Source organism: Taeniopygia guttata, chromosome 4, assembly GCF_048771995.1.
Source record: "Taeniopygia guttata chromosome 4, bTaeGut7.mat, whole genome shotgun sequence".
NCBI classification, from domain to species: Eukaryota; Metazoa; Chordata; class Aves; order Passeriformes; family Estrildidae; genus Taeniopygia; species Taeniopygia guttata.
This window is the reverse complement of record NC_133028.1, coordinates 52,724,552-52,739,563: the sequence shown is the minus strand read 5'-3', so window position 1 is coordinate 52,739,563 and position 15,012 is coordinate 52,724,552. Positions and strand designations below refer to the sequence as shown.

Genomic DNA, 15,012 nt, shown 5'->3' with positions numbered 1-15,012 from the left:
TTGGGCAAATAAAAGTCCGTAGCCATTAACTGAAAGTTACAATAAAATAGATAGTCATGGGCAATATTGATTTTAGTATTTTCTCAATATTGATTTTTTTTCTGTTGAAAATGCAGTGTTCCACAAGTATCTTTTTGCATTTTTGGTCTATGTACCTAAAGTTTCTTATATTTTATCTGTTTCCTGTATTCCAGTGCAAAAAACATTTTCCTCTGTTCTCAGGGCAACCTCCTTATCAAGATACTTCTTTGTATGAAAAATCTGATGCAGCCATAGTAAATTGCCCCAGCTTTAAGAGGCATGACAAAGCAAACTGGTGAAATTTTTGTGCTGTTATTCCCACTCCTGAAACGTTGAGAGTAGCAGTAGGACAAGAGCTAGAGTTCAACAGGAATAATTGTGAGCTGGGCTTTTCACACCAGATGTGCTGGTGAACATCATTTAAACCCAGGGTATTTCTGCTACCTGTGATCTCTCAGGGGATTGTTTTATGTGATTTTGGATGTCAGTTTCTTTTGGAGTTCTTGAGGCTCGTAGGAAGAAGACGGGGAAGCAGCTTTTGCTTATCAGTGGGGTGGCAGCAGTGACAACCACCAGACCTCTGTGCAGCAGCCAGGAGGTGTTAGCACCTGCCAGCACCTCTGTGGTGCTGAGCAGGGAAAGATCCAGCGACTCTGCTAAGGAAAGCTTCTGTTTTTACCATAACTGAGCCTACAGAGATTCTTGTAAGCAGTGGCAGCTGCTGAGAGCTGAAATCACCGTGGGGGAAGTGAGGGGAAAAAGAGCAGATGAAAGTAACTTGCTGGAGCCCTGCAGAGAGGCTGCCATTGGATAAACCAGGGTGCCAACTGCTCCGTGGCATAATGTCAGTATGGATAAACTCCTAGCCTGTAGCATGAGCCTTGGACTTTGCTAACCATGGCTCCTCATTTCCTTTGTCTCCTGTTGATTTATTTTTTGTAGTTTTACCAAAGCTGTTTCAAGAAATACTGATTTATCACATGGTGACTGAGCTGGCACCTTAACCTTGCTTTGTGAAATTACAGAACTAGAAAAAAAAGAATAAAATGTATTAGTACAGTAGTGGAGAATCCTGTAACAATTCCTCCAAAGAAAACAGACAGTTTATTATTTTAAAATTGTTTTCAGTTGAAAAATCTTTTTTCAGTTTTCAGCTCTTTATATTTTATTGTAGTTAAATGAATGTGAAAGGTGTGTTCAATTTTTCACCCTGGTTTCTCTATTAATGTTGAAGGGTAGCAAGAAATTATGCTCATTTGTATTCCTGGACATAATATAAATGAAAAATGAACATTTTTTGCTAATGGCTTTTTAAAATTATATTCAGATATCTCAGCAAATTTAGTATATAATTCTATTACAAAACATAAAAATAAAAAAATGCTCAGCTGAGGGCTCTAAAAATAACAATAATAATTTTAATGCAATGCCTAAGTACTAGTACAGCAGCTTTTAACTCCTCTATTCTTTTGCAAATGGTATCAGTTTCTTAAACAGATAGGCCTCCCCAGACTTCACAGCTTGAGGCTGAGAAATGGTGTCAAAATTAAGGTTTATTGTAGCAAAACCCTACAAGTTTTTCACACATTCATTATTTGATCAGCTTCACTGTGTATATATCTTTTCAGTAGCAAACTACTTGTATAGCAGCTACAGAAGGATTCCTTGAGTCAGTTTTGTGTGTATTTTTGTATCCAAGTGTATATATATATATATATATATTTATATATATATATATTTATATATATATATGTGTGTGTGTGTGTATATATACATATACATGACATTTACTTCAGATGTATTAGATATATTTTAATATATGAATTAGCTCTATACAGACTGAAAGGGGTGGATGTTGGCCAAAGGAAGGGAAGCAGGTATAGCAGGTGGGAATTCTTTCAGGTTCAGATGGACAGCACAACAGGGCTAGTATTGGTGATGGAAAGGGTACAGGAGTGGGAGAAATGGGAATGGGAGATGCTGTGCAAGTAAATAAAGAGGTAAGAAAGAGCAGACAGTCTTGAAGGCAATCTTGGGGTGCTGCTGGATGAGAGGCTGGACATGATCTGGTAGTGGGTACTCACAGCCCAGAAAGCCAAACGTGTCCTTGGCTGCATCCAAATCAGCATGGACAGCAGAAAGGGAGAGGGGATTCTGCCCCTCTGCTCTGCTCTAGTGAGACCCCCCTGCAGGGCTGCATCAGCTCTGGGGTCCCAGCACAGATTTTGTTTAGCACTGGAAAGTAGAAAGGAGAACAAGTGGCACTGGAAGGACTGGCTTACTGCAGCTGGGGTATTTCTACTGAACCTTCTGACAGGATGGGAGTTCCTGTTGTGCCTTACCCTTAATCCTTCCCTCAAGAATGAAAGCTGCTGTGTGAGGGTGAGAACTCAGCGTACCATGTTTTTACAAAATCAAGGAATCTTTGTTCTGCCTTGACCAACTCCACTGTGGAATCTGTTTGTTAAACTAAAAAGTGGGCTTAGCATTCCAGAAACTCTATGGTAATCAGAATTTCTACATTTCAGAAGATGAAATATTGCCTTATATATATGCCACATAAATTCAACTTTCAAAAGTCATTAATGAACATTACTATTGAAAACATTTTGAAGCAAATAACATAGCAAAACTCACAAATTTTTTTTAGCTTTTACTTCTATCAACATTATACAGAAGAAGTGATGCAGCCAGGAAAAACGTACTTCAAATTGCAAAATGTCATTTGTTTCTTTTCATGTAGTGTGAAGAAAACACCCAGCCTGTCTTCCTTGATCTAGTAGCAGATACATACAGATGTCTAAAATGTTTCCTTTAAGCTGCTATTGGGTAATTCAAGATAGTTTTGAGAATGAAGCTACTGCATCTAAATACCCTGTCAGGAGTGGTTCCATACTGAAATTGTACAAACTCTTCTGAGAACTGATGAAGAAGTGAGAATAATTGCAATCACAAGATTTAGGAAGTGCAAAATAGCTTGTTAAAACTTCAGTGAAATTCATAGCAATTTAAGGCTTCTGAATCTTTTTTGGGAATCACAGAAAAATAAAACATAGCCTGAGATTGAAACACAGTTGTGAAACTCTGGCAAAGTTGTCCATGATGCTTACAAAATAAAATAAACTTAGGAAACAACTGGACAATTTAGCAGAAAATTATTAATGAAAGTCAGATTGGCTTCATTGCATTCAGATTGAAAAAATAAGCTGTGTCAATATTATGAAACATTGTCCTCCTTTAGATGAAAGCACTGTAAGTCAGGGAAGCTGTGTTCAGTTAACTGATCAAAATATTGGAAGAGATACCACCTATATCCCTATGTACTTCTGGGCAAAGGGATATACTGGATAATAAAGCATATGTAGTTTTTGGATGTGAGTGTGGTATATGTTAAAATGTGTGCCTTAAAGAAAAATATTCATTAGTAGCAAATACAAATAGATTTTTGTCTTGAAGGAATCATGTCTTCTGTAGGTTAAAAAAAGACATTACATTGGCTGTAAGGAGATCACAAACATCTTTCAGAGCTTCATGGGAACAGTGAATTGTGAGTATAGGAATTGCTGTGCTGAAACTGACACCTAAATCTATGTCTGGCTTCAACAGTGGCCATCTGTGGGTACTTCAAAGGAACTTGGAGAGCAACTTGGTTTGGGAAGCATTTTCTTCCTAACCCATCAAGGCAGTTGCTCCCCTATATCCAGCAGCCAATAAATGCATATTCTGTTTATGCTTTTGTTCTCTTTGATGTAGTGGTAGGTGCATTTATTGTTTGTGTCAATATCTGGTCCTTTTCAATTCCGCCTTGGATCTTGGTCCCAGTATGTTATGTTAGGTAATGATGCATAACATGCCTCTGTGTGTGGAGGGAGGGAGAGAAGTCAATTCTGTTCTCTGATTTGACCCTTCTCAGTTTGATTAATTGATTAGTTCTAAGTGTTTTATCTAGAAGTGCAGGAAAACAGTGGATCTCTATGCAGGGAAGATGTAGAAGTTGGAGGGAGCCCAGAGGTTCTCTGCTGATAGCCTCTTCTTTGAGTGGATGCTGACCTGACATTTTCTTTCAGATTCAGATTATGACTGGGTTGTGGAGTATCAGGTAGTTACTGTGAGTGCTGTGATGTGGGCTTTGCAGAAAGAAAGTGTCTTTGTGACTAGAATTAAAAAAACCCACACTGAACCTACTGTGAGAGACAACCATCTTTTTTTTTCTACAAAGCTGAAAGTAGTTTGAGAAAAAAAAAAAAAAAAAAAAAAGTGTACATTTGAAAGATCTCCTGCAAGGAAGGAAAGCAATTGAAATAGACAGCCTGCAGATTAAAATCCCTAGAGAGCGCTTGGTTCTCTCAATTGCCTGCTGAAAGAGCAGAAAAAGCTGATTTTATATGATATTATTAGGGAGGAATATACAATAACAAAATGTCAAGGCTGGATAGTATAGTCAATGAAGTATGAAAGAAACAATAGAAACTGAAGAGGGAGTAGAGTTTTGCTTAAGGAAATCGGTTCTCCACTGTGTTGTCAACAAAGCATTTGCATCTGTGAAAGCAACCCCCTGGTTTTCATTAGGATAAAAATATGACTGGAGTTGCATTTAATATCATGTGTCATGGTGGCAGTCCTGAGAGAGTTACAGTCACTGATGATCCCACGGGTCTCCTCTCAAAGAGATGTTAACCCCAAAGTCATTGTCCAAATTAGTTTTGAAATTAGATTCTGCTTGCAATAGAAGTGGAGGGGATTTTTAGAGCTTAACTTGCAGTGAATTTGCTGTTGGGAAGGTAGAAATGGTTTTCTCCTACATATTAATGGACTCTTCATGTAACCTCTCTGTGGCAGGAAGTTGTCTGACAAGGAAACTTGCGTCTGTTTATTACGAGTTTTGTAGAGGAAAGTAGAGAGAAAAGACAGACTGGGAGGATGAGCAAGATAAAATCCAGATGAAAATAAGGAGCAGAAAGGAAGATATATTTGCTGTTAAATAAATGCATTTGTTATGTAATGAGATACATGTTATAGTAAGAAATGTGATACTTAGGTGCTTATAAAAGCAGACTTTTCCCCCCACTTTCTATGCACTGAATTCTAAACCAGCAATCTCCCATTCTCAGTAGTCCAACTTTCTACTCTGTTTACAAATTTCAAAACCGTTATCAAGCTGTTGTCCTTGTCCTAGCTACCAATTTATTTTTATGCTAAAGAATTTCATATTGTCATTTTAGAAACTGAAAAACAGATAATAGTAATTTGTGCTTTGGTGTTCTTACACTTTTGCAATTAATATAAGGAGAAGAGAGAGAGGTAACATGGTAAATTTAAATATTTGAGTAAATTAAGTTTATATTAAATATAAAACAGTATGAAAATATAGTCTGAGTCTAAACTATTTCAAACACAGTAGCTCTTCAACAAACTGTGTACGCTTTATGTTACTTACTGGTTATGGGTTTTATAATTGATTTGGCCTAATTAGAAGATTGAAAGAGCTTCTTTTCAGCTATTTTTCCAAGTGGAAATAAATAACAGTCAACAAAATATTCTTCCTACTAACCTCTCCTTGGTGGAAGAAAAATATGTGAAGTATTAGATTTAAGAGACTTCCTGAAAATTCAGACTCTTCTAAAATAAAACAACAGTACTGAACATACAAATACTAAGTGACAGGTTAGTATCTTATCTTTTATGAGATGGAATTTCCCAACTTCCCCAGGTGATTTGCTTTGCTTAGATTGCGAGAGGAATAAGGACTAATCTGTATGCCTGTGTACTAATTGCTGATTGAGAATCAGTAGATAATTGAACCACTGAAACCTTACCCAGCTGTCTGTACCTCATGGAGGATAAAAAGAGGTAGCAAGACACAGTAGCAGCTGTAATTTAAGCTTCACTTCTGCAATGGGAGCTACAATAACTCAGGTCAGATGCAAGACCCATGCAGCCTTCCTAGCTATGGGAGCAGCAAGCACCAGGCAAATACTGGAAAATAATACTTAAATGTGTCAGATGTTAATTGCATGCATTAGTAATTAGTAAGATATTTAACTGTATTTTTTATGGAAGGAGATGTGACATGGATTTATAAATAACTACCTGAATTGTATCCATAGATATTACAAAACACATTTTAAGGAGGCTCTTGCTCCATTCTTAGTGAGAGCGATGGGAGATGTTGGGGGACGTTACCCAAACCCAACAGAGGGAGGGAGGTGAAAGCTTTTATTGTGTATCTACTATTTTCCTTAATCTAAACAAATTTTCATTTTTCCAGCCTCAGTTGTTTATAGCAGATTTACTTACAGGAAGTATATGTATGAGCAAAACCTCTTCATGACATTAATACAGAAATTGCAGAAACCGGAGCACTCCAAAAGTGTGTAAGAAAGCAAGGCACACCCTGGATGAATAACTGGATGATTCTGTCTTTGTTTTTAACCTCCCGTCATAGATTTCAGCAAATCACTTTCCCTTTTTTTTCACTTCCATGGATAAAATTGGATAATGATATTTCAAGTGCAATATTTCATAAAAATACAGTGCAGACCCATTAATAAATCCATTTGCAGGTCTTTGATTACTTCAGTATATCAAAATGTCACTACTGAGCTTGCTGACTGCACTTATTTAATTTCCTAGTTCTACTCAACTTCTAGATTATAAAATGATATTTTCTGACATAACTTACGATACAACTAAAGCGATCACTCTGAAAGGCACTTCAACACTCATCCACTACCTCTTAGACAAAGCTATAAAGTACACAGATTGTCTTTTCTTCAGTTATTATAAAGATTTATTGGATCTCTAGCTCTAATATCCACTGAAGGTTTTCTCTGTCAGTATTAACTCCTTAGATCAATAAATTGTGATACCGGTCTCCTGAGAAGTCAGTGTCTGCCAGCTACCATTGCAATGTTTACCCTTTTTGAAAAGCAGTTGTAGCAAATGAAATTGGCTTCTGTCGGTAGATGGTCCTTATTTTTTGGCACAATTAACAACGGCTGACAGATAGGCCACCTCCTAAAGAACATCAGATTAAAGGCAAGGGTTTATAGCAAGACAACCCTGAATTTATGCTTTTACTTGTAGAAGAGTTGCTGAAGACTGGAAGATGACTCTTCAAAAGAAGGAGTCCTTTTCAAAGGAGCATGTTTTTAACACTGTGCACATGCCTTCTGTGTTGCTGGAGAACCACTGCTCCTTCTCTAACTGATCTCTAATCTGCTGTTAGACAGTTTACATTGTTATGTAGGTTTGTGAAATGTTCTGCTTTGAGGAAGGTACAGAAAATTGGAATAAAACAAAACCAAGTCTGTAACTACTTTAAAACAGCTCTAGAAACAGCTGCTTTCACTTCCATCTAGCTCAAATGATGAGAATTTATCCTCAAACAGGATCCTGACCTTCAATCTCCAAAATGGATGTAGCAATGGGAAAAGTTTGTTCTCTTGGACTTGTTTTCTTCCTTTGCCTCATTATCAAGAAACCTCCTGATCACAGTTTTAACATTGCTCTCCAAGGATAAACGATTACCATGCCCTGTCAGTTACTCCAAGGTGCCTGTTCAACTGTGCAATACGGATGATGTATATTTAGACTGGTTCTAAAAATTAGATTAAAACTTGAGCGTTGATCTTTGCAATCATGGAAGAGTTATTGACTCTTCTAATAACGACTCTTTCTCATTCTAATAATGTGAGTTTTTCTGGATATTAGCAGCCTGTTCCAAACAAAAAAAAAACAACAACAACAAAAAAAAAGGCCTAAAAGCACTGAGAGAAGTGCTCACAGGGAGGGTTTTTTGGCATGGGCAAGATGGTATTTTTCTAAACTGTTGTTCTGAGAAATACTTGAATTGCTTGGTTTTCAGATATTTTGAAAATGTAGTTTAGGTGATTAAAGCTGTGCAAATTTTCTGCCCTCTGGTAAACTGAAAGGTTTCCAGTGACACATGGAAAAGGCTCTGTCAACAAAACCCAGCTGTGCATTTTGTACATTAAAAACACATATTAAAATGATAGTTGCACAGCAAAATACTGCAAAATCAGATGTCCTAATTTTGCATGATAATTTGAAATAAGATACAAATTAGGTTTTATTTAGCATTTGCGATGGTGTACAATATATAATTATAGCCAAATGGTATAGCATCTTCTGGTTAATTTATAACTAAAACCTATCAAGTTATGCTGGACTTGAAGCGAGTGGCTGCTTTTATGAGAACACAGTTGGTTTAGACAACATCAGATAAAAAGTCCCCATTGAGTAAATTCCTCACAGTGATTTTTTTTTTATATGTATGGGGAGCTTTAGACTGCAAAGTGTGATTATGATAAACACACCACAGAGAGCAAATTTAAATAGGGAGTGTGGTGTTTTTTTGAAATTCTTAGTATATTGCTTCAGGAAGGCAAGCTATCAACATCTTTCATAGCAGTGATTAGTTTGTAAGGGTTTGGGTTTTTAAATAGCTCAAGAAACAACCCTTTTGGTGCTGTCTCAGTTCTCCACTATAATGAAGTGTGCTAGTGCCACTGGGTTTAATTAATTTACACAGGCACAGATAGTGCTCTGCTTTCCTTAAAGAGGAAAATTACTGGTGTTGGAGGGGCACTGAGAGTATGTATATGTGAAGACCTCTAGGCTCTTCTGCCAGTGCTCCTGTCTGGTCAGACTCAAATTATTTTCAATCCAGAAGCCAGGTAGTTATAGTGCCCCTCCTAACACCCTTTCCCACCCAACAGCCCTTTTAGTTCAGGCATGGTGCCCCATCAGTGTGACACCGGACCTGGGCTGGCTCCTGTCCAGTCATCATGGAAGAGCAGATGTTTTTCTGAGGCCATTCTCTGGATGTGCCCTGAGATGTTTTGTGACAACATCAGCATCATCCTCAGGGCTGTTAAACTTTCCTTGGATTCCAGCTATCCCTGAACAACGTGCAGCTCACACTTTGCAGATTTTCCTAGTGATGCTGTTTCAGTGCTTAAAGATGGGTCTGCTCTCCTGCACACTTCTAATTACCAATTAGAGTGTTTGATTTGGTATGGAACTTAAGATACTTTATTTTTTTTCTCCCTCTCTTAGTTTTTTTTTTTTTTTTTTGTATTCTATGTAAATTAAAAGGTGAATTGTCTTCTGCTGAGATGCTGGCATTTGAAGCAAAACATTCCCACAGAAGGGTCCAGTTTTGTCTCCACTCTGTGTTTAATGTAGAACAGCTAAATTTCACTTCATTTTGTAAATATTACTGGCCAGTTTTCTTGATGATAGGTGCAGGAGTCCAAGTTAAAATTTGTAATGTTTCTGAATACAATGGATTCTACAGACATACTGGCTTTCTGACATGCTGTAATCTCTCTTTATTCCTCAACATCATCTCTATGTTCTGTGGGTTATAAATTACCTGTCTCTTTTTTAGGATATAACTGCCATGGTCCCCTTCTTTCTCATTTATTTAGCAAGTAACAGCTGTCTTTTCTTTCAGCTATGGTATAACTGATAGGTATCTAATTAAAGTCACATTTTCTCAGTGGGTATTAACTTTGGAATTTCCGTGCCCTATTTTGGATTTGACACAGGGTTTTCATACCCAAATTTTTGTCTTTATTCATCCCTTACCCTTGGCCGAGTAAAATGCAGTGTCTTTCTACAAACATCTCCTGATGGATGAGCTGTTGGAAATTACTGGGTGGAGCAGTGTGCTTCACTTACAGAATTTGGGTTTATCAAAGGACTTAGGGTAAATTCATAGCGATGCAAAACCAGGTGTCGGATTAGTCAAGTGCACAAGTTGAATTTATGAAATCATTCTGCATTGCAGTGCTACATTGTGAAAAGGAAAGCACTGCTAGGCCATGCAAACTTTTTGATTTTTTTTTAATATTCTTAAGTTCTGTTTTACTGGTGGTCATGGTGGATTTTTTTTTTTTCATTTTAGCACTTAGGGACTTTTTTTTCCAAGAAGTAGCGTTATTCTAGTTTTCTGCAGAACAATTTTGATATTGTTTATATATGTTTTTAAATTCCATATTTTTTTCTTCTATTATTGTTATCATTCTATATTGTTAAGAGTCACACATTTGTTTTAATATTTTTCACATCTGTAAAAATAATGACCATGCTAAACCACAGGTTACTGAAGAGGGTGGGGTCCTTGGTCAATCTTTCAAGCATTTTGACTTGACAGATCCTTTGAAGTATACTGAATTATTTGGATTTTAACTTTGGTCTTCACTGTTTCTTTTATTGTATTAGTGCTTGTTTGTAAGGTATATTGACTCATGTGAATTAGATCTTTTTTTAAACATTGAACCTAATATTTTCCTGCAATATATTGCTTTCCTGTTAATTTTTTCCTTCTAAATATACCATTGAGTCATCTTAAGAATAATTAAAAATTTTGTCATAGTTTCTTTTGAGATAGATATTTTTTTCTATATTGACTAATATGAACAGCATATTTGTGTACTTGTGCATGTATTTCAGTCTTTGAAAGGGAGTTAATCCAAAATAAAATGCAAGTACCCATTAGTGAAATACTTGAACTAATTACAAGCAAATAAAGTACAGGTTGCAGTTGTCAGTCTAATTCTGTTGGATTACCAGTGCTGTTTTCAAACACTTTCTTTTGCCCTCCTCCAAAATGTAAAAAATTTGTCCATAGAACTTGATTGGAAATGCAAACTCCTATGCGTTTTTCTTTTAGAGTACGGACATGAGCCCAGCTGGCAGCACAGCCTCCCTCCCCGTTAGCCCCCTTCCTGAGGAGCCGTTGTTTTTCAAGGTACAGTTAATTCCTTTAGTCATAAATATTGTCTATTAATAATATCATGTTAGCTGTTGTGCTGTGAAGTGCTGTTGTTGCTTATTCCTTTTCTTCAAATTACTGTGATGTCAGCAGATGTTCTGTGTTTATGCCATGCAATTTTCAAGAAATACCCAGAATACAATGCTGGTTTTGAATATTTTTCCATCAGACTACAGCTGTGAACTGTTGTTTGTAAGACTGTGTTTTTATCCATCATCCCATTTGGATATGTGCGTTCCTGTATAAGGAATGTGTCAACAGATTTCTCTTTATTTTGTATTTCAAATATACTTTTAACAAAATGATTTGTTTCTCCAAGGATACAGGAGACATTAATGTCTGTCAAAAAATGGTAAGTTCTTTGTAACAATGTAATCCATAGGCCTGGCATTTTAGTTAATGATAAATGTTGGGACAATATCCACAACTTAATGAGATTTAACCTGTGAGGAACGAGTTGCCATATGTCACTTTCAGCTGACACTGTGGTATCCTTTGCTGGGACACTGAATAGCCTTAGGCAGATCCTCTTGGAAGAGGTCTTCTGAGGCCACCCAGGTACTCAGAGCAGTGCTGCACCAGCTAGCAAAGTGGTCACCTTGCCGGTTGTTCCCTTACATAAGGAAGAGGGAACTTGGGTTTTCAGCACCATTCACTCAATTGGGTGTCAAAATACAGACTAAGTTACACTCACAGGAGTATCCTTTTTAAAATTTTCTCTCTCCCAAGTAAGTTTCCACCTTCTGCGTGCCTACAATCAGTTGACTGGGTTGAGTTTTAGTCACTTTGTGATGATGCTATGTTAAAGCTAAGTAACTGGAATTAATGAAGCTTGATGATGTAAAGTTTGTATCTATGCTGCACGTTCTTCCAGCACAGAAAATAACAGCATCCTTCTGACCTGGCCAAGGCCAGAAAAGAAACTACTTTTTTTTTTCCTCCCATATTTTCAGTGTCTGTGCAACAGTTGTACAACCAGCCAAATGATTCTTACTATTAGAAGGGTTGTGGATTGTGCTTGCTCAGCTGTTTCATCAGCGTAGGTACAGATGGGATATCAGAGATCAGCTGTTCACTGATTCTTATTCCTCTTTTGGGATTTAATGTTTTTAAGACCCTCAGACCAAATCAGATTTGGCTGAAATTAAGCAATGTTGTGCCCAGATACCAGGGTACACATCTTTATTTCTTTGGAACACTATTTTAAGTGCACATTGAAGTCTGCTCAACATTCTAAGTCAGATTCAGTAGTTGAGTCTCCCTGTGCCTGGAAAACCACTAAGATATTACACTTAGAAAGAAATGGGCTGCTCAGCTCAGACAACAATGGAAGAGGTAAGAAAATCTAACTTCTTAATTTTCATGCTGAGGTACTCAAACATGGCTCTGTTTGCATCGGGGCACTGACAAGTATGCTGTAGGGCCTTTATTTTTTAAGGAAATGTTGTTCCTATAACCCAAAATGGGTTGTAAATTACTTATTTGAAGTGGAATAGTTGCTCTAATAAAACAGCAAAGATGTTTTTCATATTAAAAGTCTAGTAGAAATGGTAAAAGAAACTGAAAAATAGGGCGGAGAGCATTACCTAATCTTTCACTTTCAGTCAATTTTCAAACCAGGAAACATTTTTCTTTGCAATTCAAGCAAAATGAATGGAGGTCAGATCAGGGAAAAGTTAAATGCATTTCACAGCATTTAGTAGATTAGAAATAAAAATAATATAAAATGTAACAGTTTCTGTTACTTTTCCTTGGCTTACTCCAAGAGAGAGCACTATTGCTCAAGTTGTAATGTGAATGACTGGTTTTACAAGCCATAACCCTCTCTGAATACTGTCAGTCAATAATATTGGCTTTTGATGATGGGATGGTGTATTTCCCTTAGCAACATGATAATAACCTTTCCACATCCTTTCTGTAGAGGAGATTGAAAAAGAAATTCCATTCTGTGGTCCGGAAAGCACAGGTGTAACGAAGCAGGGCCCTATAAACTGCCTCTCTTTGGGACAGTTGAAGATCTCTGAGCTAATGAGCTTTTATATTAGACTGTGAAATGAAACCAAGCCTGTGTTCTCAATCATACCTGGTTTTATACCAAGAAAGAGAACTATCCTTCCTTGGATTTTAACGATTTGCTTTCAAAAGAAAGTCTGCATTTCTGTGTAAGGAATGAATGCAAATCCTGTCACCATACTCTTCTTGTATATCCAACTTCACCAAAGGAGATGCCTGTCATTTTTAGTCCCACTGGATATGTGCTGGAAAAATATGGAGAGCCTAAGCTTGTACAAAACCTTTTTATGATTTTGAATTTAGTGAATGTTAGCAACCAGATTTCCCTGGAACTACTTTTAAGTTTCATCTCAGCTCTGCTAACACCAACCTCAGCTACCATTCTCCCAGTATATTGCACATGCTGTGACTTGTAACAGAAAGGTACAAATCATATAAAACCTTGCTCAGGAGTGTTTGGAGGAAGATATTTTCCAGTGCAACAAGACATAGTCCACCTGAGTCCATCATATACTTTAACTGAGTCATTGTCCTTTACTTACATCAAGACAGTACCTTTAAAAGTGTATCACTGATACCCAGCAAAAGGAGTAGAAAACAATTGGGTAAGAAATAAAGGTAGCCAACTCCAGAGCTGTTGAATCCTAAAAGCAACCATGAGAAAATTACCAGATAAACATATAGTTAATGCCATTCAGCAACTTTTTTTTCACTAAGTGTTGTAAATAGTAGATTTGATTTTCCTAGAAGAAAGAAGCAACTTTGCAAAGCAGCCAGTACAGCCAATTTTCTGTGCACCCTTCTCCCTGTGGAGTTAGCAACACACAATGTTCAGAGCAGTCTTCCTTAGCTGTGCTCTTCAACATCTTAGGAAAAAAATCCAGTTCAGCCATGTACACAGACACTTTGGCAAAGTATTTCTACAACCATTTTTGATAAAGCTGTCATAGGTATTTCTTTTTAATGAAGGTTGTTTTTTTGTCAGATTCCAGCTTTCAATCCTCTACTGTTTTCCATGTGTTCAGAAAAGGAAGATCTTCTCCTATATTGTAGAAAACGTTTAATTCTCCTCTCAGAAAAGAACATCATATTTGTTGGTGGTTTTGTGCTTAAACTTTCAAGCAGGCGAGATCTTCTTTTGAACAGAAGTTTTTTCTTCTGTTGCTTTATAATATTTCTTGAGGAATTAGGTCTTTGTCTTAGGGAGAAAGTTATGTCACGATTGAAATGTTCCAGGACTAAGTATTTGGAATATAATGGAGCAGAATGGTATTTGTCATGAAACCCTAAGTGTTATTCCATGTTAAAATAGCAAAACTGTAGCTGGCTCAAATGTGAGTGACTTTTAATTATGAGTACTTATATCTGCTCTCATTAGCTGGAATTAAAAATAATCCTGCCTTTCATTTAGAAGATAAGTGAACGAGTGGGTATTTTTAAAAGGTCAACTTAGCAAGCAATGTCTCATCCATTTTTTAGAACCTGTTCTTTTCTCCTACTCATTATGCTGTGCTTTATTATAATAGTATTTTAGTATTTTTAAATTACTTTAAAATATAGTGACAGTCTTTTAAGAAGAGATCTATGACAGCCATTTGGTACATCAAATATCTAATATAGCTAATTATACATTATCTGTTGTAATGAGTATCAGTCTCACTGGTTATTAGTCACAGCCAAGTTGTAAATAATAACCATAATAGTAATTTATTGTAGAGATGTTTAATTGTGTCTCAATTCTGATAAATCTCAACCATGCTTTACTAATTGGCATTAAATGAAAGAAAAAAAATTCCTCCATTATTTCCTTTCTCCTTTGAGGGAGCTGAGAATTTTCTTCAGTATTATTATCCTAGTGTGTTCTGACTTCTGTAATTAATACCCTTGATGCAAATTCCTTGAGTAAGAAAACAGAAGTGCCAGGTCAAGTAGCAAAAGCTGACAGTCCTCAGTAGTGTTACCACTGCTGTAGGTCTAGTGAAGTGTAAGCTAGACTAAATTATGCCTATACTTAGAGTTTTACTATTCATCCTGCAGCTTTACAAGCTCTGGAAATGCAAATCAGTGCAGTTCACAAATGGGCATGAGCTCTGGCAGCTCCTGACATTTGTGCCTAGAATTAGCAAGAGAGAAATTTTCCTTTAGGTCTGTAATCACAATTTAATTTTACAGCA

General features: G+C 36.8%; 1 protein-coding gene across 11 annotated transcripts in view; it reads left to right on the top strand.

Moving 5' to 3' along the window:
• Nucleotides 1-15,012, top strand: part of CCSER1 (coiled-coil serine rich protein 1) — a 617,316-nt gene that overhangs the window by 283,521 nt on the left and 318,783 nt on the right. For 10 of the 11 annotated variants that reach the window (XR_012055746.1, XR_012055747.1, XM_072928594.1 and 7 more), the window contains one exon: nt 10,724-10,801. The exons of the other annotated variant lie outside the window; for it this stretch is intronic. Coding sequence is in view for 8 of the 10 variants with exons in the window: in XM_072928594.1 (XP_072784695.1) it covers nt 10,724-10,801 (78 nt within the window). In the remaining 2 variants the exon portion in view is untranslated. The remainder of the gene's footprint in view (nt 1-10,723; nt 10,802-15,012) is intronic. 11 annotated transcript variants of the gene reach the window in all.